The sequence below is a fragment of the Barbus barbus genome (assembly GCF_936440315.1).
Source record: "Barbus barbus genome assembly, chromosome: 42".
Lineage (NCBI taxonomy): Eukaryota > Metazoa > Chordata > Actinopteri > Cypriniformes > Cyprinidae > Barbus > Barbus barbus.
This window is the reverse complement of record NC_136720.1, coordinates 26,733,681-26,758,926: the sequence shown is the minus strand read 5'-3', so window position 1 is coordinate 26,758,926 and position 25,246 is coordinate 26,733,681. Positions and strand designations below refer to the sequence as shown.

The window sequence follows — 25,246 nt, the reverse complement described above, 5'->3', positions numbered from 1 at the left end:
ATACCACTGGTCTGAATCAGGGATATTTTAGTGTAATTGAGACACTATTATAATTTTTTAATAAATATTTTTAATTTATTTTTATTTTTATATTTTCTGTTTTCATTTGAATTTTAAAAATGTAAAAAAAAATTGATGTGCTTCTGCAATATTTATTAGTTTTTAAAAATTTCTATAGTGTTTATTAGTTTGAAATTAATATAAATGTTTTAATAATTCATAGTTTTTTATATTGTTTAATTAATTGTTGTTAATTAATAATAATTGTTTATACTTAAAAAAAAAATATGTTTATATAGTTTTCATTCATTTTTATTTCAGTTTTAGTTTTAGTTATTTTATTAAAATGAAAAAATGGCAAGTTGGCTAGTCTTTTATATTTTTATTTTAAGTAACAAAAATGGTTATATGGTTTTAGTTTTAGTTAACTACAATAACCCTGGTCTGACTGTTGTATTTTGTATTATATAGTAAATATATCTGAGTGAAAAACCCTCACTTTGCAATCATTAGTCAGTTGTGTTTGAACTGATTAACACGGTTATAGAGTGAAGCTGTGTGGGAAAGCGTGATCGCCGTCAGCGTTTGACGTCTGTGAGCCGTGTCGTTTACACTAGTGTGTGAAACCCGAGCTGCTTAAGCGCCCTACTTAGGGTTCTTCACAGGGCTGATGTGAATGCACTCTATTCTTCTGCTATTGTGCTGCTGTTTGTAAGAGTCGGACACACGCGGGACCCAGAGACGAGCGTAAACCAGCTTCAGTGTTTAATCAGATCACTTTATTATTATCTGCTGCTGCGTGTTTGGAGTTTCACAGCTGCTTTAGTTTGATATAAACACACAAACATCAGTCAGAGCCATCACACGTGTTTCAGTGTTGCCTTAATGACACTAACTAATTAAATTAGGCTCTGATATCTGCATAACGAGGCTCAGTGAGAGTCATCAGACTGACAGGAAGAAGAAAAATCAGTCTATGACAGCGATGCTGACCGCAGTGCAGTGACTGGACAGAGATCATCACATGACAGCACAAGAGTGATGCTGATTCAATACACAAGACTATTTTTAACATGTAATTGTGCTCAAGTGGTTTGTTGTTGTAAAGAAGAGAAATCAAATCGTATTAAAGCCAAAATGCAATTTAATCAACATCCAAAAGATTTGTTAATAAAGTGAAGTGTCAGATTTGTTAACAATCATATAAACCAGCGCAGTTTATTCAATACATTCATCTAGAAGCTTCATCTAGCTTGCTGATTAAATAAATGCTTAAAAATACATACAATGTGCATTAAATGGTTATTTCTGTATGTAAATATGCATAACTTTAGCGGCTAGAGAAAACAGTTAAGGAATATTATTTCTACCACAGAATGAAAAAAGAAAATAGTAATTTTTTTCCTTGCAATTGCTTGCGAATCAGACATTTGTTTTAAGAGTTGTGAGATATAGACTAAAAAATGGAAGATATAAAGTCAAAATTGTGAGAAAAAGTCAGAATTGTGAAAAAAGCTCAGAAAATATTTCATTAAATATTGTAAGATATAAACTCTCAAAGGCAAAATTGTGAGGTTTTTGTGACTTATTTCAATTCTGATTTTTTTCAGAAGTTTATATCTCTCAATTTGATGGGAAAAAGGTCACAATTGCGTTTTTTATTCTGTGAAGATCAGGCCTGGTTTTCGACGGCTATAGAAGGGTGGGCTGGCAGATACCCTGGTGGGCATTTTTTATTCATCATATATGAGTATAAATATATTCAATATCATATATGAATATATGTCCTACCGTAAATATATCAAAACTTAATTATTGATTAGTAATATGCATTGCTAAGAACTTCATTTGAACAACTTTAAAGGAGATTTTCTCAATATTTAGATTTTTTTGCTCCCTCAGATTCCAGATTTTCAATGGAAAGATTATTTATTCAGATTTCAGATGATGTATAAATCTCAATTTCGACAAATTGACCCTTATGACTGGTTTTGTGGTCCATGGTCACATATGAACTATATTATATGTACACTGAAAAAAGCTTTCATGGGCAGCTTAGAATATCATGCACTTTCACAACAAAATAAACTTTTTTATAAATAAAATAAAAAATAAACGGCAAAATGATTAAAAAACTGTAATCATGTCTGGAACATTGTAGGGACCAATTGTTTTGAAGTAAATATAAAGACCAGACCACTATGGTAATGGTATTTATTTAAAGAAACAAAATAAAGGATTTAGGCGAATAAATTAAAGAAGAAAAAAGAACAGTAAAAACACAAGAATAAGAATTTTTGTAAAGTAATCAGTCTGAACCGCAAACATGCAGCTAATTCAATTTCAGTTTTATTGTTGAAAACGCAAAACAGAAAAATGCTATTGTCGTCATCAATTATGAATTACATAAATCACGTAAATGACAAACCTAGGCCTACTTTCCATTCAAAACAAACAGCTGAATAGTTTGCGTCACTGGATATTCTTGGTCGTTTGCTATAACGAACGCAGCTTTCATTGCACAAGTTTTCATTCTTACATTCAGCATTAACGGCAAGCCAAAAGGGGTAAGCTTTCAGCTGAACTGTATAGCCTACATGCATTATAGATGCTTATATTATGCTCTTACCCCATCCGTGTAATAATGAATGCATGTTATTGTATGAGCGGGGTTTTAGAACATTAAACTGCTCTGGTAATTTCAGCGGTAGGCTATGATACATATTCATGTAGCCTATTAACCTCCCTGTAACTCACAAACTCCCCGTGATAGCACGCACATATTTCTGCCAGTCTTTGGTCGTTGTCAGCCTCTGCAATAGACTGAAGCTCCGCGTGAGTTCAATGCGCCTTACATTCAGCTAATAAAAGACAAATGCTGCAATTTTCTGGTGTTATTTTGTTGTTGTTGGGGCAGTCTGCAGCTACACTGAAAAATACTAGAAAACAAGACAAAAATACTAAGGAATAAAATCATTTTTTGCAGTGTATATCTTAAACGTCTCAAAATGATTTTTGTCTTGTTTTTGTCTTGTTTTCTAGTATAAATATCTAAGAATTTACTTGTCCAGTAAAATGACTTGTACTGAAAAAATTACCCAAATTGTATACGTTTTTGCTTAAAACAAGCAAAAATATCTGCCAATGGGGCAAGAAAAATGATCGTGTTTAGCCTTTGATTTAAGATTATTTTCTTACCCCATTAGCAGATATTTTTGCTTGTTTTTTATGATATTTCATATAGCACATGAATGCATGCAGAGAACATATTACACACAATGTGCTGAGATAATGGGTTTAATTTTGCTCCAGATGAAGCTGAAATATGACATCTGTGCACTGCTGCGTGATTATATTGCAGTGGTTTAGTCAATAGTAAAGGTTTTAATGGTAAAAACGTCATGATGAATGTCTAGAGCAGCTGTGGAGACACCATCTGTGGACATTAAGGGCTGTTAGAACGGACCATTGTGATGTTCACACGTATAATTATTTCTGTGCATTAAAGCGTGACTGAGAGTCGAGGGAAAACAGAGGCGATGTTTATTTCTGATACAGTCTGACGAACGCTGATTAATGAAAGCGCAGCTGATCAACTAGAAGAGTACAGTTTGATCAACCTTGATTGACAAAAACACACATCTGAAGTAACTTTGAAAACCTTGACATTTTTGCTCAGAGAATTCAAAGGAAGTCAATGAAACATGTTTTAACACATTGCTAGCATGTTTTTAGCATGTTTATCACATTGCTAAGATAAGTTATGTTGCTAACATGTTTCTAGAATGATTTAGCAGCATCTTTTAACAAGTTGTTAAGATTTTAGCAAGTTGCTAGAATGTTTAAACACATTAGCATGTTTTAACAAGCTGCTGGCATGTTTTTGCACATTTATCAACATGTTGCTTGCATTTTGAACATTTAGCATGTTGTTAACATGTTATAACACTTTGCTATCATGTTTTAACAAGCTGTTAACATATTTTTAGTACATTTCTAACATGCTTTAACATGTTGTTGGCATGTTTTAACAAGTTGCTAACATGTTCTAGCACATTGCTAACATGTTTTGACAGTCGCTAACATTTTTGGCATTGCAGCATGGTTTCTAATGTTGATAACATGTTTTGCCAATTGCTAACCTGTTTTAGCATGTTGTTGGCATGTTTTATGTTTTAGCTCATTGATAACATGTTTTGACGATCGTTAGCTTTTTTGACATTCTAACATGGTTTAAGATGTTGCTGGCATGTTTTGCTAGCATGCTTGCAAATGTTGTTAGCATGTTTTGACAAGTTGCAAGCTCGTTTTAGCATTTTTCTAGCATGTTTTAACACATTGCTAGCATGCTTTAGTACATTGTTATGTGTTACCATGCTGCTAGCTTGATTTAACATGTTAACACGTCTCAGGCTAGTTGCTTGGATTTGCTACACATGACATCTCACTCAGTTTGGCTCCTGATCTCAAGCAAACGCGGAGCGTGAACGTGCCTTAGAGAGCGTCTGCCGACCAAAGGCCTTCTGGGAAGCTTCTGGAGGACACAGAGGCTGCTGACCTTCAGCGAGAGGAAGTAACTCCAACATCTTCAGACGGAAATCTGTTGTTTATGCTGCGAACAGAGACACATGAAGCACAAACACAGACTTTGAATAAACGCTGCTCTGGATCTGCCGTTTGTGGCCCGTTGATGCTCGCTGGACGAATCGATCATCCAGACCCCCCCGGTGCTAATTGATCTCTTCATCGGCTCGGACCGAGGCATGCTGGGATTGCTGTGAGAGTTTCTAGGAAGAATAACGGTGAACATGAGATCCATTGATACCTGAAATCTACTCCAAACGGACCAGAATGAGAGCAGCTCCGTGAACAAACATCCATCCACCATCGGCACAAACTAATGAATCCACTGATGATAACGAGGCCTGTGTCTGTCTAATGACATTAACAAACAACAGACACCAGAACATCAAACATTCACTCTCTTGATTCATGCTTCTGCTCTTATAATGAGCGATTCATTTCCCAGAAATCAATGCACTGAGTCGTTTTCTTATGCGGTATTTTATTTTGTTGTCCAGTACAAATATTGTAACAAAGTTCGTAGATTCGGGAAGAAGGAGGCGGGAACCGGCAAACATTCAAGAATTTAATAACAAAATAAACAAACGTAAAAGTACAGCGGCAGCCCCTCACGGACGACTGCCGCACACAAAACACAAAATAATATCCAGGCCTGGTCCTCTCTCGTCTTCCACTGTCGTCACTCCTCCTTTTATCCTTCCGGAGCTCCTCCGTGGGACTCGAGACCGGTGAGTGTCGCAGGTGTCGCTCATTATCATTAACTCCACCGGCCTCGCTCCGTTCCCACGGCTCTCGGCCCCGCCCCACTCACCACATACCCCCATCGCCCCTCGCAGGCCGGGGGGTACCCACGAGACTGCGCTCTACTTCCCCCCCCCCCCCTCTCCTTCCTGGGGGGGACCCGTCAGGGCGGCCGCGGCGTACCTGGGGGTACGGACAGACGAGGCGAGAGAAAAGGAGACGGAAGGATGAGGAGTGACAGAGACGAGAGAGGGGAGAGAGGAAAAAAAAAATTCGGTCCGGTTCCCGGACACACTGCTGGTTGGTCCTCAACCAGCTGAGAGGCTCTCACTCGCGGTGCCATGCGATGGTACTGGACCTCTTTGGTGGACGGCTCGACGCTCCGCCTCCTGGCGGACGGCGATGGCTCCTCCGGTCGAGGGCAGCCGGCAGCGAGTCCCCCATTCCCGGCTCCTCCCCATCATGGCGGATGGCAGCAGGCTACGGCCACTCGGCGAATGGCGCCGACTCCTCCGCTCCCTCTCGGACGGCAGCCCCCCTCCTCGACCCAGGAGCACGGCAGCGAGCCTTCCGTCCCACCTGATGTTCCATCGCTCCAGCACCACCGTCGCCTCGGGCAGCCAGCGGCCGTCCCCGCTACTCCCTGCTGCCCGATCTCCTCGGCACCGCGATTCCCCCTCAGCAGCGAGGGCTCTCTGACAGCGTGTCCCTCCTTCCTCCCGGGTTTCGGCACCAATGTAACAAAGTTCGTAGATTCGGGAAGAAGGAGGCGGGAACCGGCAAACATTCAAGAATTTAATAACAAAATAAACAAACGTAAAAGTACAGCGGCAGCCCCTCACGGACGACTGCCGCACACAAAACACAAAATAATATCCAGGCCTGGTCCTCTCTCGTCTTCCACTGTCGTCACTCCTCCTTTTATCCTTCCGGAGCTCCTCCGTGGGACTCGAGACCGGTGAGTGTCGCAGGTGTCGCTCATTATCATTAACTCCACCGGCCTCGCTCCGTTCCCACGGCTCTCGGCCCCGCCCCACTCACCACAAATATCTAAACGTTATTAAATCAAGATACGTTTACTTGACAACCAAAATGACTGATTTAACGTCTTGTTTTCTGAGGTTTAAAGGATAGTTCACCCAAAAGTGATAATCCAAACCTGTATCTTTTTAATCTTTTAGCATGTTGCTGACATGTTTTAGCATGCAGTTAGCATTTTTAGCACGTTGCTAACATGTTTTGCAAAGTTGCAAGAATGTTTTTACAATTGCTAGCATTTCTAACACAATGCTAACATATTTTAACATGTTGCTGCTAGCATGTTTAGGGAATTCTGTCATCGTTGACTCACCCTCAAGTTGTTCCAAACCTGTATGAGTTTCTTTCTTCTGCTGAACACAAAAGAAGATATATTTTGAAGAATGTTGGTAACCAAACAATTGATGGTAGCATTGATTTCCATGGTATGGGAAAAACACTATGGAAGGCAATCAACTGTTTTGTGATATTTGATCTTATGAGATACCTGTTCATGTTTAAACAATTATTTTTGACACATTTGACACAGAAAACAAGAAATAAAATCTTGTGCAACTTAAGGAAATACATCTTGAATTAATAATGTTTTGATGTTTGGACTGGAAAACAAGACTGAAATACTGCGTAAGAACCTCATTTTTTGCAGCATGCTTGTGTTCATAATCCAATTCTGACGCAATCAATCGCTCTAATTCATCATAGAGAGGCACTTTCACCATCTGATCAATGATTCAGAGTATCTGCTCTAGTCTCTTGACCTGACGATGGAGAAATGTGGGTCAAACACAAAGATTCTGAATGGGATCTGAGAAGATGATTCATAACGGTGAGGTCTGGACTTAAAATAACACATGACGCGTCACCAAACACAACACATATCAGAATCAGCTATCAGAGAGAGACACAACACACCTTCACTGAAGGTCAACAAATCCGTCCTACAAAGACAAAACAAATGTGTCAGGATGAAAAAGAAACAACATCATATAAATAGACAAAAGACGCCAACTAAAAGACTCCACAAATATAACTAACCTGAGATTTTAGCTGTTTTTAGGACGAGGGAAGTTCTCGTTTTAAGCCCCGCCTCTGAGGACCAGATGATGTCATCAACATCTTGGGACTGATTTTGGGTCCATTTTTCGAAATTGAGATTTATACCTCATCTGAAAGCTGAATAAATAATCTTTCCATTGATGTATGGTTTGTTATGATCGGACAATATTTGAAAATCTTGAATCTGAGGGAGCAAAAAAACTAAATTTTGAGAAAATCTCCTTTAAAGTTGTTCAAATGAAGTTCTTAGCAATGCATATTACTAATCAAAAATGAAGTTTTGATGTATTTACGGTAGGAAATTTACAAAATATCTTCATGGAACATGATCTTTACTTAATATCCTAATGATTTTTGGCATAAAAGAAAAAATCTATAATTTTGACCCATTTAAAGATGCCATAGAATGCATTGATACAATATTTTAAATTGTTCTCTGATATCTATATAGAAGGTATGTGGCTTAGGTAAGGAAATAATTCTCCAGAAACAGTTTTACATGTCGATTTACAACCCTAAATTTCTCCCCAGAATGAAACGGTCTGTTATTGGCTTATTTGGAAGGGTCATGAATAATAATTTTGAGCTCTGCTCTGATTGGCGGCTCATTTCAGCAGCTCACAGGAAGGAAACACAGGGAAAATATATGTATTTCAATACTTTCTTGTGCAGTTATATCGTTGGGTAATTATACTGTAAATAAAATGCGGGCATCAGGGAGCCGTTATTAATATGCTGGGCATGCACGATCGCGTTTTACTTTCAGTTTCGAGATCGCACGTACTCTGTTTATACTATGGAGCGGCAGTACTTACCACACATTTTACAAGATCAGATGCTTGTCAGTGGTGCTCAGGATCTGTAAATCATTTGCCATCATCCTCAGTCATCTCTCCTTACTCTGTTGATGTGCTACGTGAAATCTTATGTACTGTAACAGGCTACAGCTAACAAGGAGCCAACCATGTCCCAAAGTATTCTGATTATGTTCTGTTATGTTCTGATTCGCCTATTTTTCAGTGGTCTTTTTTATTCATGAGATTTACATAAGAAGGAGGAAACAATGGTGTCTGAGGCTCACTGTATGTCATTTCCATGTACAGAACTCTTATTATTCAGCTATGCCAAGGTAAAGACAGTTTTCCGTTCTATGGCACCTTTAATGTATTGTTGGCTATTGCTACAAATATACCCCAGCGACTTAAAACTGGTTTTGTGGTCGAGGGTCACAAATAAGAAACATTAGCTATGTTTTTATCCAAAAATGCAAATTTAATTTATGCGCAAAACTGTAATATCTCATAATACATTTGCAAATAAAGCACCGTTAGTCAAAGAGAACAAAATTGTCACTTTTTGACGACTCTTGATATCACTAAGAAAAGTATGCAAAGCCATGGGATCAATTACTTGCGCCTCAGAGCGAGCAGACGAAACATTGCACAAAGTCACATTACTTTTTTTATGTGCATAGTGGAATTTATTGTTTTGGATTGAAAGGATAAAAAGTGAATTATACTCATTTGTGTGCATATATTTTTTTATGCGCATTTTTTGATTTTATGCACACCTTGGCGTTTCCATCAAGCGGTTTTTTTAATGTCATATTCCAAAATGCGCATAAAAATAGGTGGATGGAAACAGAATGGAATTTTTGAAGTAGAAACACCAAAATAGTATAATCTTGTATTACATGCTTCAATAATCTTTTTACAACTTCCAAAAATATTTTTGTAGTGCAGTAAGACACAAACATTTCTTCTCTTGAAAGTGATTTCTCAAACTCAAAGCATTTATTTTATTGCTTTTGATCTATTTGCGTCTTTAGATTTCAATTTCAATCCATATCTTTGAAGAGTTTTTTCTCTTACATAACCCAATTTTACAGTTTTATTCAATTATTATTTTTTCCCTAAAAATACAAAATTGCATCGTGGGAGACAGTTTGCGTATGAAGGCACATGAAAATCTAATCAGTTATTAAATATTTTATATCAAGTAACTACAGTAACACATGAAAAGCATATTTATTTTCTTTATTACTACTAACTGTTGTTGATCAGCTTTTAATAAAGGACAGGTTCACTCACAAATGATCATTTTGTCATCATTTACTCATGCTGTTCCACTAGATTTTATTTCTTAGTAAACACAAAAATGTTGGAAACCAAACAGCACTGACTTCCACTGTAAGAACAAAAACAAGCTTTTGTGTTTAGCAGAAGAAAAAGATGAAAAGATGATTATTTTTGAGTGAACTAGTCAACAAAAATATTAACTGATATGAAGTTTAACTTAAACTTATTTTAAAACAAATGTATTATTATTATTATGCATGTTTTATTTTAAATAAAATTGGAATTTAGTTTATTTCAGCTTGTTATCTCTAGTGCTTTCAAACGATTAATCATGATTTATTGCATCCAAAAATAATTTTTGTTTACATAATGTGTGTACTGCGTATATATAAATACACACATATACAGTATATATTTTGACAATATTTACATGTATGTTTATATTCACATAATTTATAATATATATCAATATATTTAATAAATAAGCACAATATTTGTCTTAAATATATACATGCATGTATACAGTACACACATATATTATGTAAACAAAAACTTTTATTTTGGATGTGAATGATCGCGATTAATCGTTTGACAGCACGGTACTTTTGTTTGAGTTTTCGTTGAGTTGTCATGCTAAAAAACTAAACATTTATGAAATAAAATTATATAAATGCAAACACACACTCGTTTAAAGAAAAAACATCGAAAGCCCTAACTAAAGTGAAAGGATGTCAGCAAATACCGTACATGCCATTCACTCATATTATGTAACATTTGTTTTGTCTAATTTCTACACTGCCATGTATTTCCTCGTCTGGAGGTTTTGAGGAGACACTGAACAAACACGTTAGATTGTGTTGATTAGCCGGGTGTCCTGCAGTAAACCAGCGTCATTAATCACTCCAGCTGCCAGCAGATGATTCAGCAGGAGTCAGATATGAAGGTAGCAGTGTGTTCCTCTCACACACACACACTCGCTCACACACCCACTCACACTCACACATACTCCTGCAGGACGTTTTAAGTGGAAGCAGATGAAATCTCAGCTCTTTATGTAAGTGGATTCTCTGCACTCATTTGTTTGCATGTGAAACGCACGACTGAGGCCTGACCTCCCGTCAAACAGAATCCACGCACGTCTCCGTGGGCCGCAGCGCCGCTATTTTTGTCCAGTCTTCAGTGTGGGGTGTAGAGGACGTGAAGGAAGGTCACCTGCTCTCCCACACACTCATTATTTCAGACAGCAGCACAAAAGAGCCGCTCATTCAGCTTCTGCAGAGCGCACATTCACTCCATCCACAGCATCTCATTCACTGACACCCACATCTGCGCTGCTTCTGCGTCATTCGCATTCAAGCAATGTTTTCAGCAGAAACACAGCGCTGCTTCACGGCTTATAACTTTTATAGACTTTTTTAAATCCCAAAGGGAAAAAGGAATGGAAAAAATACTTCCGGAACCAACAGCCCTGGAGAAGCGGCTCTATTACAAATACAAATAAACAACTCTGACAGCACGACTCTTGCAGCGCATTCTCTCCGTCTGCATCAGGATTCATAAATGTGTAGAATCATTATGTGATGATGGTTCATGTTTGTGTGGAAAGATCAGGCAGAATCTCAAGAGATTCAAGACGGTTCCTTGAGATGGTCACTCCGTCAGGAAACAGTGAAGTCTAGCCGGTGTGTGGCTGTAGTGCATGTGTGTGTGTGTGTGTGTGTGTCCTCTTACATTCATCCTCTCTGAGTCTCACAACATCTCTTTCTCTCTGTGTATGTGTCTGTGCAGCTCTGGTGGTTCGGTTCCTGACCAAACGCTTCATCTGGGAGTACGACCCTACACTCGGTGAGAAACACACACACACACACACTCAGACACACACACACACACACTTACTCCGACACACACACACACACACACACACACACTCGAGCTGATATTCACCCGCCTCTAAACATCACATGATAATGGAAAACTGTGATTGGCCGCTGTACCTGTCAGTCTTCCTGTGGGTGGGGTTTGGCTAGAATCAGCTGTAATTTGCCTAATCTCAAGACCCAACGAGACGAGCCGAGCTGTAAAATCGACCGTTGATGCTGTTCATGACCTCATCACAGGTGACCTCTGACCTCTGTAAACTCAGGACAGACTGGAGGAGTCACAGCCCGAGCTTTGAAGCGAGTGAAACGCAGAGACGTGACGCTCATTTGGAATATAAATGGATGTGAAGGTCTCTTTGATAAACACGCCTGCGCATTCTTACCCATCAAACCTAATTGAATTCGCCGCCACAGGCGCCTGCAGGGAATAAAGAACGGTTCATTTGTGTCCTCAGATAAAACCAGTCTGAATCTGAGTTTAATAAGCTGTTTACAGGTAGAAAGGAATAATTCACACTGAAAGAAAAGTCATTCCAGACTCAAGTGCATTAAAGAAGCTCAATTGAGTATCATACGGACACAGTTATGATGCTTTATAGTGTTTCTGGAGCTGGATGAAGCATATGGGTAGCTAAATTCTATTTGAAATGTAATATGCAAAATAGCAATGCAATTCTGTATTTAAATGTATATTTTCCCATACATGTGCGCAACATTCAGTGCAAAATGAAAATGCAATTATATAAATTACATTTGCCATTTCTTACACTAGTTTTAATATGCAAAATGCGAAACAAATTGTAATGCTTTGTTAGTTGCAAAATGATAATGTATTACCCAAATTGATTAGATATGTTTAACATGTCCACGCAAAAACTGTAGCAAAATTATTTAATTAAATGCATCACGTCCGATGTAGACACGGTGTAAAAAAGTGAAAGTGATGTGACATACAGCCAAGTATGGTGACCCATACTCGGAATTTGTGCTCTGCATTTAACCCATCCAACGTGCACACACACAGCAGTGAACACACACACACACACACAGCAGTGAACACACACACACACACACACAGCAGTGAACACACACACACACACACACCGTGAACACACACCCGGAGCAGTGGGCAGCGGCGCCCGGGGAGCAGTTGGGGGTTTGGTGTCTTGCTCAAGGGCACCTCAGTCGTGGTATTGAGGGTGGAGAGAGCGCTGGACATTCACTCCCCCCACCTACAATTCCTGCCGGCCCGGGACTCGAACCCACAACCTTTGGATTACGAGTCCAACTCTCTAACCATTATGCTACGTTTGTTATGATTGGACAATATTTGTCTGAGATACAACTATTTGAAAATCTGGAATCTGAGGGAGCAAAAAAATCTAAATATTGAGAAAATCTCCTTTAAAGTTGTTCAAATGAAGTTCTTAGCAATGCATATTACTAATCACAAATTAAGTTTTGATTTATTTACGGTAGGACATTTACTAAATATCTTCATGGAACATGATCTTAATATCCTAATGATTTTTGGCATAAAAGAGAAATGTATAATTTTGATCCATACAATGTATTGTTGGCTATTACTACAAATATACCTGTGTTACTCATGACTGCTTTTGTGCTGCAGGGTCACATTTTGCTGCACCTTTGGCTCAGAATGCATTCTGAAATTATCATGCGGTATTATGAAGAAAATGCAATCCCAAGTGTCCTACCCCTAAGTCTAAATGCAGAGTCACGAACAGTGAGGGCATCCTGCTAAACATCTGGAGGAAGAAAGAAAGTCATAAACGACGACAGAATGATCATTTTATGGTTGAACTGCTCCTTCAAAGGGCTGAGGCTTTCATTCTTTGTGTTCACATGAGAAGGAACCGACATTCAGGCCTTCGTGAGTGAATGATCCGCTGGCGGAGAACCAGCAGACGTTTGGAGAAACATTCATAAACACGTTCATTCACACTGTGTTTCTGTCCAGGACGTCAATCCACAGACGGCACGCAGCCAGTGTGTGTTTGATGGCTTTTGCATGCGATTGTGGGCTGGCAGCTCGTGCAAGCGGTGACTTACAGTCAAACACAGAGCCAATGTCCCACAATGCACCTGGGTCAGGCACATCATGTTGTTATAGTGCTGCTCTGATGCCATGTTTTGGAATCGCTTCTTATATCTTACAAACAGTCATTGTTGATGTAATTTCATTCCCTAAAGTGCTCACAAAATATACAACGTTATACAAAAATATGTACAAAATGCAATTAAATTTTATTTAATTCATTCATTTACATTATGAACAACAACAAGCCCATTTCTGCCAAAGAATAAAATAAATAAAAGATTATTGCATCTTTTTATTTCACAATTCTAGCTTACCTTTTATTTATTTTTTATTCCATGGCAGAAATAAAACAGAATTGTGAAATGTAAACTCAGAATTCAGATTTTTTTTTCTTAAATTTTGCAATTCTGAGTTTATATATCACAATTCTGTTAGTTTTTTTGTTTCCACCACAAAATAATAAATAAGACAATTTTGACTTTTTAATTTTTTTATTAGAATTTCTGACTTTTTTCTTTTTTTTTAAGTTTATATCTTACAATTTATACTTTTTTTCTCTGTAGATTATCTTGCAATTCTACATTTATATTGTGCAATTGAAGAAAAGTCAGAATTGCGAAAGATCAACTAAATTGTGAGAGAAAAAGCTGCAATTAACGTTTTTATAAATCCTGTGTCAAAAACATAAATAACAGTTAAAAGACCAGCTTCAGAGGAACGTAGAACACATGTAGGGGGTTAAAAGCTCTGACAAATATTGAGGAGACAAATTATTCAAGGCCTTATAAGTGAGCATGAGAATTTTTTAATCAATACGAAAACTAACAGGAAGCCAGTGCAATTTTTCCAAGACAGGTGTGATGTGCTCCCTTGCGCTGGTCCTAGTCAGAATTCTAGCAGCTGAATTTTGTACCAACCGTAATTTACTGTATCTTTTGAAACTCCAGCCAGCAAAGCATTACAATAATCAATACGCGAAAACACAAAAGTGTCGATTAACTTTTCGGCCACAGAAAAAGTCAACATGGGACGTAATTTGGCAATGTTTCTGAGATGAAAAAAAGATGTTTTGACTGTATTATGAACATGCGGATCAAACGTTAAATTGGCGTCAAATATCACCCCCAGATTTTTTTGTTTAGTTTGAAATTGTAAAGCAGAGCCATCCAGACGCATCACTTCGGCCTTGTCACTGTTTAGACAGAGAAAATGTTCAGACATCCATTTTTTTATCTCAGTAAAACATTGAGAAAGAAAAACACAGGCATATCTGGTTTTGAATGTATATAGATCTGAGTGTCATCGGCATAAAAGTGAAAGTTAAGACCAAGTGTTCTTAAAAATTGGCCAAGAGGAAAAATGTAAATACAAAAAAGTACAGGGCCCAAGACTGATCCCTGGGGAACACCAGAGTGCACCACGCCGACTTCAGACCTGCAACCACCCATCACAACAAACTGCTTGCGATCAGAGAGATGGGACTTAAACCACTTCAATGCAGAATCAGAAACTCCAAAGACAGTCTCTAAACGAGTTAATAAAATAGCGATCTATAGTGTCAAAAGCGGCACTAAGATCAAGAAGAATCAGTATAGATAGACGGCCAGAATCAGAAGCCATTAACAAGTCATTGGTGACCTTAACTAAAGCTGTTTCAGTGCTGTGGAGATTACGGAATTACGGCTCAAAAAGATCGTTAGAAGAAAGATGAGAAAGCAATTGAGAAGCCACAGTTTGTTCTAAAATTTTGCTGAGGAATGGAAGATTAGAAATCGGACGAACATTATTCAGGTTATCAAAGTCCATGTTGTTAGTTTTTGGTACAGCAGCAATTTTAAGTGTAGCTGACATAACACCAGTGCACAAAGAGTCATTGATAATACTCAAAACAACCGGACATAGGGAATCAAAACATGATTTAAACAGACAAGAAGGAACCAGATCAACTCTAGAAGACGTAGCTTTCATTTTCAAAACTGAGAGTCATGAATAGCAAAGTTGGAGAGAGAAATACCTCCAAAGTTGGAGAGAGAAATAGAAGCAGGCTAAGTATGAGTATTAATAATGTGGTTACGTATATTATCAGTTTTGGTGTTGAAAAACTCCAAAAACGTATTACAAAGGTGAGTTGAAGCAGGAACATTAGAGAGGCTGTGATTTTTAAGCAGCTTGATGATAGAGTGAAACAGAAGTTTAGGGTTTCTCTCATTGCTGACAATTATCTGTGAAAAATAAATAGATCTAGCTGACCCAATTCCAGCCTTGAAATTAGTGCTGCAGTTCAATCTTCATATAGATTCCCTGGAGTGAATCGACTCATGATTCCGAACACGTCGGAAACGAAGAATCCATGTTCTCTGATAGCAGATGTGAAGTTTAATGTCACATCTGACCGCTAACACAGCTTTATGTCTCTCTGACAGAGTCCACCTACCGCCATCAGGCCAGTATCGATGATGAGACCGTCAGCATGGAGATTCTGGACACTGCCGGACAGGTGCGCTAAACACAACCATACACTTCATCAATAGCTATGTTTCCATCCAAAGTTACGAATTTAACTTGTGCGCAAAACTGGAATATTGCAAAAACCATTTGCGAATAAAGCACCGTTTCCATCCGGGGAGTTGAAAAAGAACAAAATCGTCACTTCCTGATTAACTTGCGCTAAATATCACGAAGAAAAACTAAATTTGCTGCATTAGGAGAAGGCACTGTATATAATTAATTATTAGTGTATACAATAAATGACGAGCTTCAGAGCGCGCAGACGAAAAACGGTCGTTATCTTAATTTTGCGCGGTTTTTGGAGTTAATTATAAGGTAATGTGCGCAAAATTGGAATATCACAAAAAAACATTTTTATTAGTCTTTGATTTTTTTAATGTCTATATTTATTAATTTTATTTATTTTAGTTTAAATATTAATTCATCAGACACTCATCTAAAGTGATTTACAGTCAAAGTATTATATTCTTTGTTAAGATTTTGAAATAAATGTTATTATATATTCTGTTTTCACTTTAATTTTAGTTAACATTTGACAAATTTTGTTATTTGTGATATTTTTATTCATTTCTACTCGTTACTTTTAGATTGTTTTAGTACTTGAACTTAAACTAAACTAATTTTATTTCAGCTTTACTTCAGTTAAAATTTATTTAATTTCAAGTTTCACTTTTGGTTGGTTTCTCCTGCATTAACCCCTGATGAACCGGGGTTGAACCTACAACCCTCATCTTTAACTGCTAGGCCACGCCCACAGGTCATGTGACCTTACTAACATCGTGTGTGTGTTCCACAGGAGGACGTGCTCCAGAAGGAAGGTCACATGCGTTGGGGCGACGGGTTTATCCTGGTCTATGATATCACGGACCGCGGGAGCTTCGAGGACGTGGCTCCACTGAAGGGCCTCCTGGACGAGGTCAAGCGGCCCAAACACGTGCCTCTGGTGCTGCTGGGAAACAAGGCGGACCTGGACCACGCCCGACAGGTGGCCACGGAGGAGGGCGAGCGTCTGGCGGCCGACATGGCCTGTGCGTTCTACGAGTGCTCGGCGTGTTCGGATCAGGTGGGGACGGGTGGAGGCGTGGCGGAGGCGTTTCACGAGCTCTGCAGGGAGATCCGCCGCAGACGCGCCGTTCAGGGCAAAACCCGCCGCCGCAGCTCCACCACACACGTCAAACAGGCCATCAACAAGATGCTGACCAAGATCAGCAGCTAAAGCATCCCTGGATATATACTGCCGCTCAAAAGTTTGGGATCAGTGAGATTTTTAACATTTTTAAAGAAGTTTCTTCTGCTCAACAAGGCAGTATCTATTTGATCAAAAATACAGAAAAACAATATGAATCAGCACAACAGTCTCAACATTGATAATAAATCAGTATATTAGAATGATTTCTGAAGGATCATGTGACACTGAAGACTGGAGTAATGCTGAAAATACAGCTGCAGATCACAGAAATAAATTACAGTTTAAAGTATGTTAAAATAGGAAACCAATAGTAGAAATTGCAATAAGATTTCACAATATTACAGTTTTTTCTGTATTTTTGATAGAATAAATACAGCCTTGATGAGCAGAAGAGACTTCCTTAAAAAACATTAAAAATCTTACTGATCCCAAACTTTAGAACAGCAGTGTGTTCACTCTCAGTTCATCTGAGATTAGGATGAGTTTGTTTCTTCATCAGGTTTGTAGAAATGTGTCTCTGCATCAGTGTCTCAGCAATGGATGCTCTGCAGTGAATGGGTGCCGTCAGAATAAGAGTCCAAACAGCTGATAAAAACATCACAATAATCCACACCACTCCAGTCCATCAGTTAACATCTGGAGAAGACAAAAGCTGAAACAAATCCAGCATTAATATGTTTATAATCCATAATAACGCTTCCTCCAGTGAAAAAGTGTTCTGGTCTGAATCAGGAGAGAAATCTGCTCAGATCAAACAGCGTTTAAAACGGTCCAAAACAGATCTAAACAAATATGTGGCTGGATTTTGATGTGAGAGACAACAGAAGATGCACTTTTTCACTGGAGGAAGAGTTATTATGGATTATAGAGTCGTATTTTAGTTAAAAACGTCTTAATGCTGGATGTGTCTCAGCTTTTGTCTTCTCCAGATGGTAACTGATGGACTGGAGTGGTGTGGATTATTGTGATGTTTTTATCAGCTGTTTGGACTCTCATTCTGACGGCACCCATTCACTGCAGAGCATCCATTGCTGAGACACTGATGCAGAGACACATTTCTACAAACCTGATGAAGAAACACACTCATCCTGATCTCAGATGAACTGAGGGTGAACACATTTCCATTTTTGGGGAAACTATTCCTTTAACACAAGTATCTGCCAGTGTGGTTAGAAAAAATAATGTTTAAGTTAGCGGATATTTGTTCTTGTTTCAAGCATAAATTTGCTTAATTTTGATAAATTTTTCAGAAAACAAGTCAGTTTGCTTCTGAAGTAAAAGTAACATGATTTTGACTGGAAAACAAGACAGATGTACTGAGGAAGAAGCTGTTTTTTGCAGTGCAGAACTGTGCAGACGCATCAGTGCCTTGTGTTTCTCCGTCTGTGGTGTGTTTTCTCTGCGTGTTTCTCCACGGTCTGAGGTCTGCGGCTGTATATTTGCTCTTACAGCTGAACTGAAGGATAGCATGAAACATCAACACACATATCAGCGTTTCAGATCGCTCGCGTGTTGACCTAACAGAGACATTTTGAGCCGTCAAATAAAGTACTATCCCGCTCATAATCACGGCTCTCTGACTTCAAACGAGGATGGTGGAATGTCTCCTGATGCTATCTCAGATGAACAGATGTGTTTCAGGACAGATCATATCTACATGATTTCCTCCTGACTGTCACAAACTCCTGGAAACACCTGTAGATATCTGCCTGAATGTCTCCAGAGCTCTATTGATGTGTACAGTAAAGATGTCTGACCGTGTTCTCCGTGCATTGTAGACTTTCTCCAGCAGAAATGTGTTTAAACCTCATGCATATGAAAAGAAAACAGCTGCTGGTTTGCATTCGTCTCCTGGTGCATCTGCAGTTGATATAAAACACAAACATCACGGTGAGATCTCACAGGTTTGTTTCTCAACAGAAACAAACACAGACTACTAACCTGTTAACTCTGCAGCTTTAAACCGTGTGATCAAATCATTAAAGAAAGGGTTAATTCTGTAAAACTGCATGACTGAAATGAGCACAAACATTTGTAATGAGATATTTCAAGCACACATAACAGTCAATGCATTAATTATCATTAACTAATGACAATTTTTTAAGCATTTCTTAATCTAGGTTAATGTTGATTTATAATTATACTGTTTACTGTTAATTCAGGTCCATGCATAAATGTTAATGAATACAATATGAAATGTTAAAATGCATGCCTATGACATCAACAGTAATATGTTAATTAATGATAATGAATATGTGTGTGCGTGTGTGTGTGAGTTACATTTAATTGACAGTTACTATGGTTAACTAAAATTAAAACAAACAAAACTAAAAAAAAAAAAGTTACTTGGAACATTTTTTTTTAAATTTCAGCTAGTAGTTAAAACAAGTAAATAAACAAACTAAAAAATGAAAAATAACAAAAACTACATGTCCATATAAAATAAAAAAAAATAAAAATGATAACTAATTTATTAAAACTTAAAGCGAAAACAGAAAATATAAACATGAAAACTAATTCTAAAGCATTAAAAATTATATTTTTTGTATATCAAAGATACTAAAATAACATACATATATATATATATATGTTGGACCAATGTAATAAGCATTTGAACCCTTTTTTCTAGAGTGGATCTCAAACAACACAGTTATTATCAATGCATGTGAAATGAACTGTCCGAGCACTGCAGAAGCTGTGTGTGTGTGTGTTGGGTGTTGTCTCTGTCGGGTGTGTCGTGTTCATACAGAGGATAATTACACACACATCTGTCTGAGAATAGAAGCCACAGAAAACCACAAACTCAACGTCAGCGTCCAGAAGCAGCGACAGAATCACACAGATCACATTCATGCATTCAACAGATGCTCTCACACTGTACCTTCACAATAATATCAATTTATCTGATGCAATTGCTACTAAACACATCTTCAGTTGTTTGCTTTTGACAGGAGCACAATACAAGTAGTGTTTCCTTCCAGAAGGGCCCTTCAAGGGTGAAAAAACACAGTTTGGAATCATCCACTGCCTCCAGACACACACACACACTCTCTCTCTCACACACACACACTCACACACACACACACACACACACTCACACACACAGCCAGTTTTGGAGAAAGTCACTTTTAAAAAATAATGCATTACGATATTGCGTTACTCCCTAAAAAAGTAACTAATTATGCTACTTAGTTACTTTTTATGGAAAGTAATGTGTTACGTTACTTTTGAGTTGCTTTTTAAATCTGGGCAGGGCTTGCTTGTTTGTTTTTAATATAAAAAAGTCTTCTTTTACAAATGTAAAAGCCCTTTCACACCAAAAGTGAAGTGAATCCGGCTCAGACTGAAGGAAATGTAGATTCAGGTCTGTACAGTAGAGGGCACTGCTCAAACTAATCACATGAAGAATATGACGCAGGAGAAGAAAGTTCAACACTATTCAGCAATAACTACAATCAAACACAAATGTGTCATTTTTGCTGAGTATGGCTGAATTTGATCATCGAAGGTCAGCAGCAAAGACATTGGTTAATAAAATGGGACTAAATACATCAATTATATTTGTCTTATTTAACATATTTAATTATTGCAGGTTTGCGTCATATTCTGAGTCTGTATTTGACTGTTTTTATTGATTTTGAATGTGTTTTAGTCCAGGTGAGATGAGTAAATATATGTAGATATTTAGTCTAGAACTACAGTAAGATCATGTTGATATTTAGTCTAGAACTACGGTAAGATCATGTAGATATTTAGTCTAGAACTACACTAAGATCATGTTGATATTTAGTCTAGAACTACGGTAAGATCATGTTGATATTTAGTCTAGAACTACAGTAAGATCATGTTGATATTTAGTCTAGAACTACAGTAAGATCATGTTGATATTTAGTCTAGAACTACAGTAAGATCATGTTGATATTTAGTCTAGAACTACAGTGAGATCATGTAGATATTTAGTCTAGAACTACAGTGAGATCATGTAGATATTTAGTCTAGAACTACAGTGAGATCATGTAGATATTTAGTCTAGAACTACAGCGAGATCATGTTGATATTTAGTCTAGAACTACAGCGAGATCATGTTGATATTTAGTCTAGAACTACAGCGAGATCATGTTGATATTTAGTCTAGAACTACAGCGAGATCATGTTGATATTTAGTCTAGAACTACAGCGAGATCATGTAGATATTTAGTCCAGAACTACAGTAAGATCATGTAGATATTTAGTCTAGATCTACAGTAAGATCATGTAGATATTTAGTCTAGAACTACAGTAAGATCATGTAGATATTTAGTCTAGATCTACAGTAAGATCATGTAGATATTTAGTCTAGAACTACAGTAAGATCATGTTGATATTTAGTCTAGAACTACAGTAAGATCATGTAGATATTTAGTCTAGAACTACAGTAAGATCATGTTGATATTTAGTCTAGAACTACAGTAAGATCATGTAGATATTTAGTCTAGAACTACAGTAAGATCATGTAGATATTTAGTCTAGAACTACAGTAAGATCATGTAGATATTTAGTCTAGAACTACAGTGAAATCATGTATATATTTAGTCTAGAACTACAGTGAGATCATGTAGATATTTAGTCTAGAACTACAGTAAGATCATGTAGATATTTAGTCTAGAACTACAGTAAGATCATGTAGATATTTAGTCTAGATCTACAGTAAGATCATGTAGATATTTAGTCTAGAACTACAGTAAGATCATGTAGATATTTAGTCTAGAACTACAGTAAGATCATGATGATATTTAGTCTAGAACTACAGTAAGATCATGATGATATTTAGTCTAGAACTACAGTAAGATCATGTTGATATTTAGTCTAGAACTACAGTAAGATCATGTTGATATTTAGTCTAGAACTACAGTAAGATCATGTAGATATTTAGTCTAGATCTACAGTAAGATCATGTAGATATTTAGTCTAGAACTACAGTAAGATCATGTAGATATTTAGTCTAGAACTACAGTAAGATCATGTAGATATTTAGTCTAGAACTACAGTAAGATCATGTAGATATTTAGTCTAGAACTACAGTAAGATCATGTAGATATTTAGTCTAGAACTACAGTAAGATCATGTAGATATTTAGTCTAGAACTACAGTAAGATCATGTAGATATTTAGTCTAGAACTACAGTGAGATCATGTAGATATTTAGTCTAGAACTACAGTGAGATCATGTAGATATTTAGTCTAGAACTACAGTGAGATCATGTAGATATTTAGTCTAGAACTACAGTGAGATCATGTAGATATTTAGTCTAGAACTACAGTAAGATCATGTAGATATTTAGTCTAGATCTACAGTAAGATCATGTAGATATTTAGTCTAGAACTACAGTAAGATCATGTAGATATTTAGTCTAGAACTACAGTAAGATCATGTAGATATTTAGTCTAGAACTACAGTAAGATCATGATGATATTTAGTCTAGAACTACAGTAAGATCATGATGATATTTAGTCTAGAACTACAGTAAGATCATGTAGATATTTAGTCTAGAACTACAGTAAGATCATGTTGATATTTAGTCTAGAACTACAGTAAGATCATGTAGATATTTAGTCTAGATCTACAGTAAGATCATGTAGATATTTAGTCTAGAACTACAGTAAGATCATGTAGATATTTAGTCTAGAACTACAGTAAGATCATGTAGATATTTAGTCTAGAACTACAGTAAGATCATGTAGATATTTAGTCTAGAACTACAGTAAGATCATGTAGATATTTAGTCTAGAACTACAGTAAGATCATGTAGATATTTAGTCTAGAACTACAGTAAGATCATGTAGATATTTAGTCTAGAACTACAGTAAGATCATGTAGATATTTAGTCTAGAACTACAGTAAGATCATGTAGATATTTAGTCTAGAACTACAGTAAGATCATGTAGATATTTAGTCTAGAACTACAGTAAGATCATGATGATATTTAGTCTAGAACTACAGTAAGATCATGTAGATATTTAGTCTAGAACTACAGTAAGATCATGTAGATATTTAGTCTAGAACTACAGTGAGATCATGATGATATTTAGTCTAGAACTACAGCGAGATCATGTTGATATTTAGTCTAGAACTACAGCGAGATCATGTTGATATTTAGTCTAGAACTACAGCGAGATCATGTAGATATTTAGTCCAGAACTACAGTAAGATCATGTAGATATTTAGTCTAGATCTACAGTAAGATCATGTAGATATTTAGTCTAGAATTACAGTAAGATCATGTAGATATTTAGTCTAGATCTACAGTAAGATCATGTAGATATTTAGTCTAGAACTACAGTAAGATCATGTTGATATTTAGTCTAGAACTACAGTAAGATCATGTAGATATTTAGTCTAGAACTACAGTAAGATCATGTTGATATTTAGTCTAGAACTACAGTAAGATCATGTAGATATTTAGTCTAGAACTACAGTAAGATCATGTAGATATTTAGTCTAGAACTACAGTGAGATCATGTAGATATTTAGTCTAGAACTACAGTGAGATCATGTAGATATTTAGTCTAGAACTACAGTGAGATCATGTAGATATTTAGTCTAGAACTACAGTGAGATCATGTAGATATTTAGTCTAGAACTACAGTGAGATCATGTAGATATTTAGTCTAGATCTACAGTAAGATCATGTAGATATTTAGTCTAGAACTACAGTAAGATCATGATGATATTTAGTCTAGAACTACAGTAAGATCATGTAGATATTTAGTCTAGAACTACAGTAAGATCATGATGATATTTAGTCTAGAACTACAGTAAGATCATGTAGATATTTAGTCTAGAACTACAGTAAGATCATGTAGATATTTAGTCTAGAACTACAGTAAGATCATGTTGATATTTAGTCTAGAACTACAGTAAGATCATGTAGATATTTAGTCTAGAACTACAGTAAGATCATGTAGATATTTAGTCTAGAACTACAGTAAGATCATGTAGATATTTAGTCTAGAACTACAGTAAGATCATGTAGATATTTAGTCTAGAACTACAGTAAGATCATGTAGATATTTAGTCTAGAACTACAGTAAGATCATGTAGATATTTAGTCTAGAACTACAGTAAGATCATGTAGATATTTAGTCTAGAACTACAGTAAGATCATGATGATATTTAGTCTAGAACTACAGTAAGATCATGTAGATATTTAGTCTAGAACTACAGTAAGATCATGATGATATTTAGTCTAGAACTACAGTAAGATCATGTAGATATTTAGTCTAGAACTACAGTGAGATCATGTATATATTTAGTCTAGAACTACAGTGAGATCATGTAGATATTTAGTCTAGAACTACAGTGAGATCATGTAGATATTTAGTCTAGAACTACAGTAAGATCATGTAGATATTTAGTCTAGATCTACAGTAAGATCATGTAGATATTTAGTCTAGAACTACAGTAAGATCATGTAGATATTTAGTCTAGAACTACAGTAAGATCATGTAGATATTTAGTCTAGAACTACAGTAAGATCATGATGATATTTAGTCTAGAACTACAGTAAGATCATGATGATATTTAGTCTAGAACTACAGTAAGATCATGATGATATTTAGTCTAGAACTACAGTAAGATCATGTAGATATTTAGTCTAGAACTACAGTAAGATCATGTAGATATTTAGTCTAGAACTACAGTAAGATCATGTAGATATTTAGTCTAGATCTACAGTAAGATCATGTAGATATTTAGTCTAGAACTACAGTAAGATCATGTAGATATTTAGTCTAGAACTACAGTAAGATCATGTAGATATTTAGTCTAGAACTACAGTAAGATCATGTAGATATTTAGTCTAGAACTACAGTAAGATCATGTAGATATTTAGTCTAGAACTACAGTAAGATCATGTAGATATTTAGTCTAGAACTACAGTAAGATCATGTAGATATTTAGTCTAGAACTACAGTAAGATCATGTAGATATTTAGTCTAGAACTACAGTAAGATCATGATGATATTTAGTCTAGAACTACAGTAAGATCATGTAGATATTTAGTCTAGAACTACAGTAAGATCATGTAGATATTTAGTCTAGAACTACAGTAAGATCATGATGATATTTAGTC

The 25,246-nt window shown here is 36.6% G+C and overlaps 1 protein-coding gene across 1 annotated transcript in view; it reads left to right on the top strand.

Annotated features, from left to right (window-relative positions):
- Positions 1 to 19,137, top strand: part of LOC306861305 (ras-related and estrogen-regulated growth inhibitor) — a 27,368-nt gene extending 8,231 nt beyond the window's left edge. The window contains exons 3-5 of the mRNA XM_079403505.1: positions 11,286 to 11,342; positions 15,863 to 15,936; positions 16,744 to 19,137. Coding sequence (XP_079259631.1) covers positions 11,286 to 11,342; positions 15,863 to 15,936; positions 16,744 to 17,163 — 551 coding nt within the window. The 3' untranslated portion in view covers positions 17,164 to 19,137. The remainder of the gene's footprint in view (positions 1 to 11,285; positions 11,343 to 15,862; positions 15,937 to 16,743) is intronic.
- Positions 19,138 to 25,246: the final 6,109 nt, after the last annotated feature.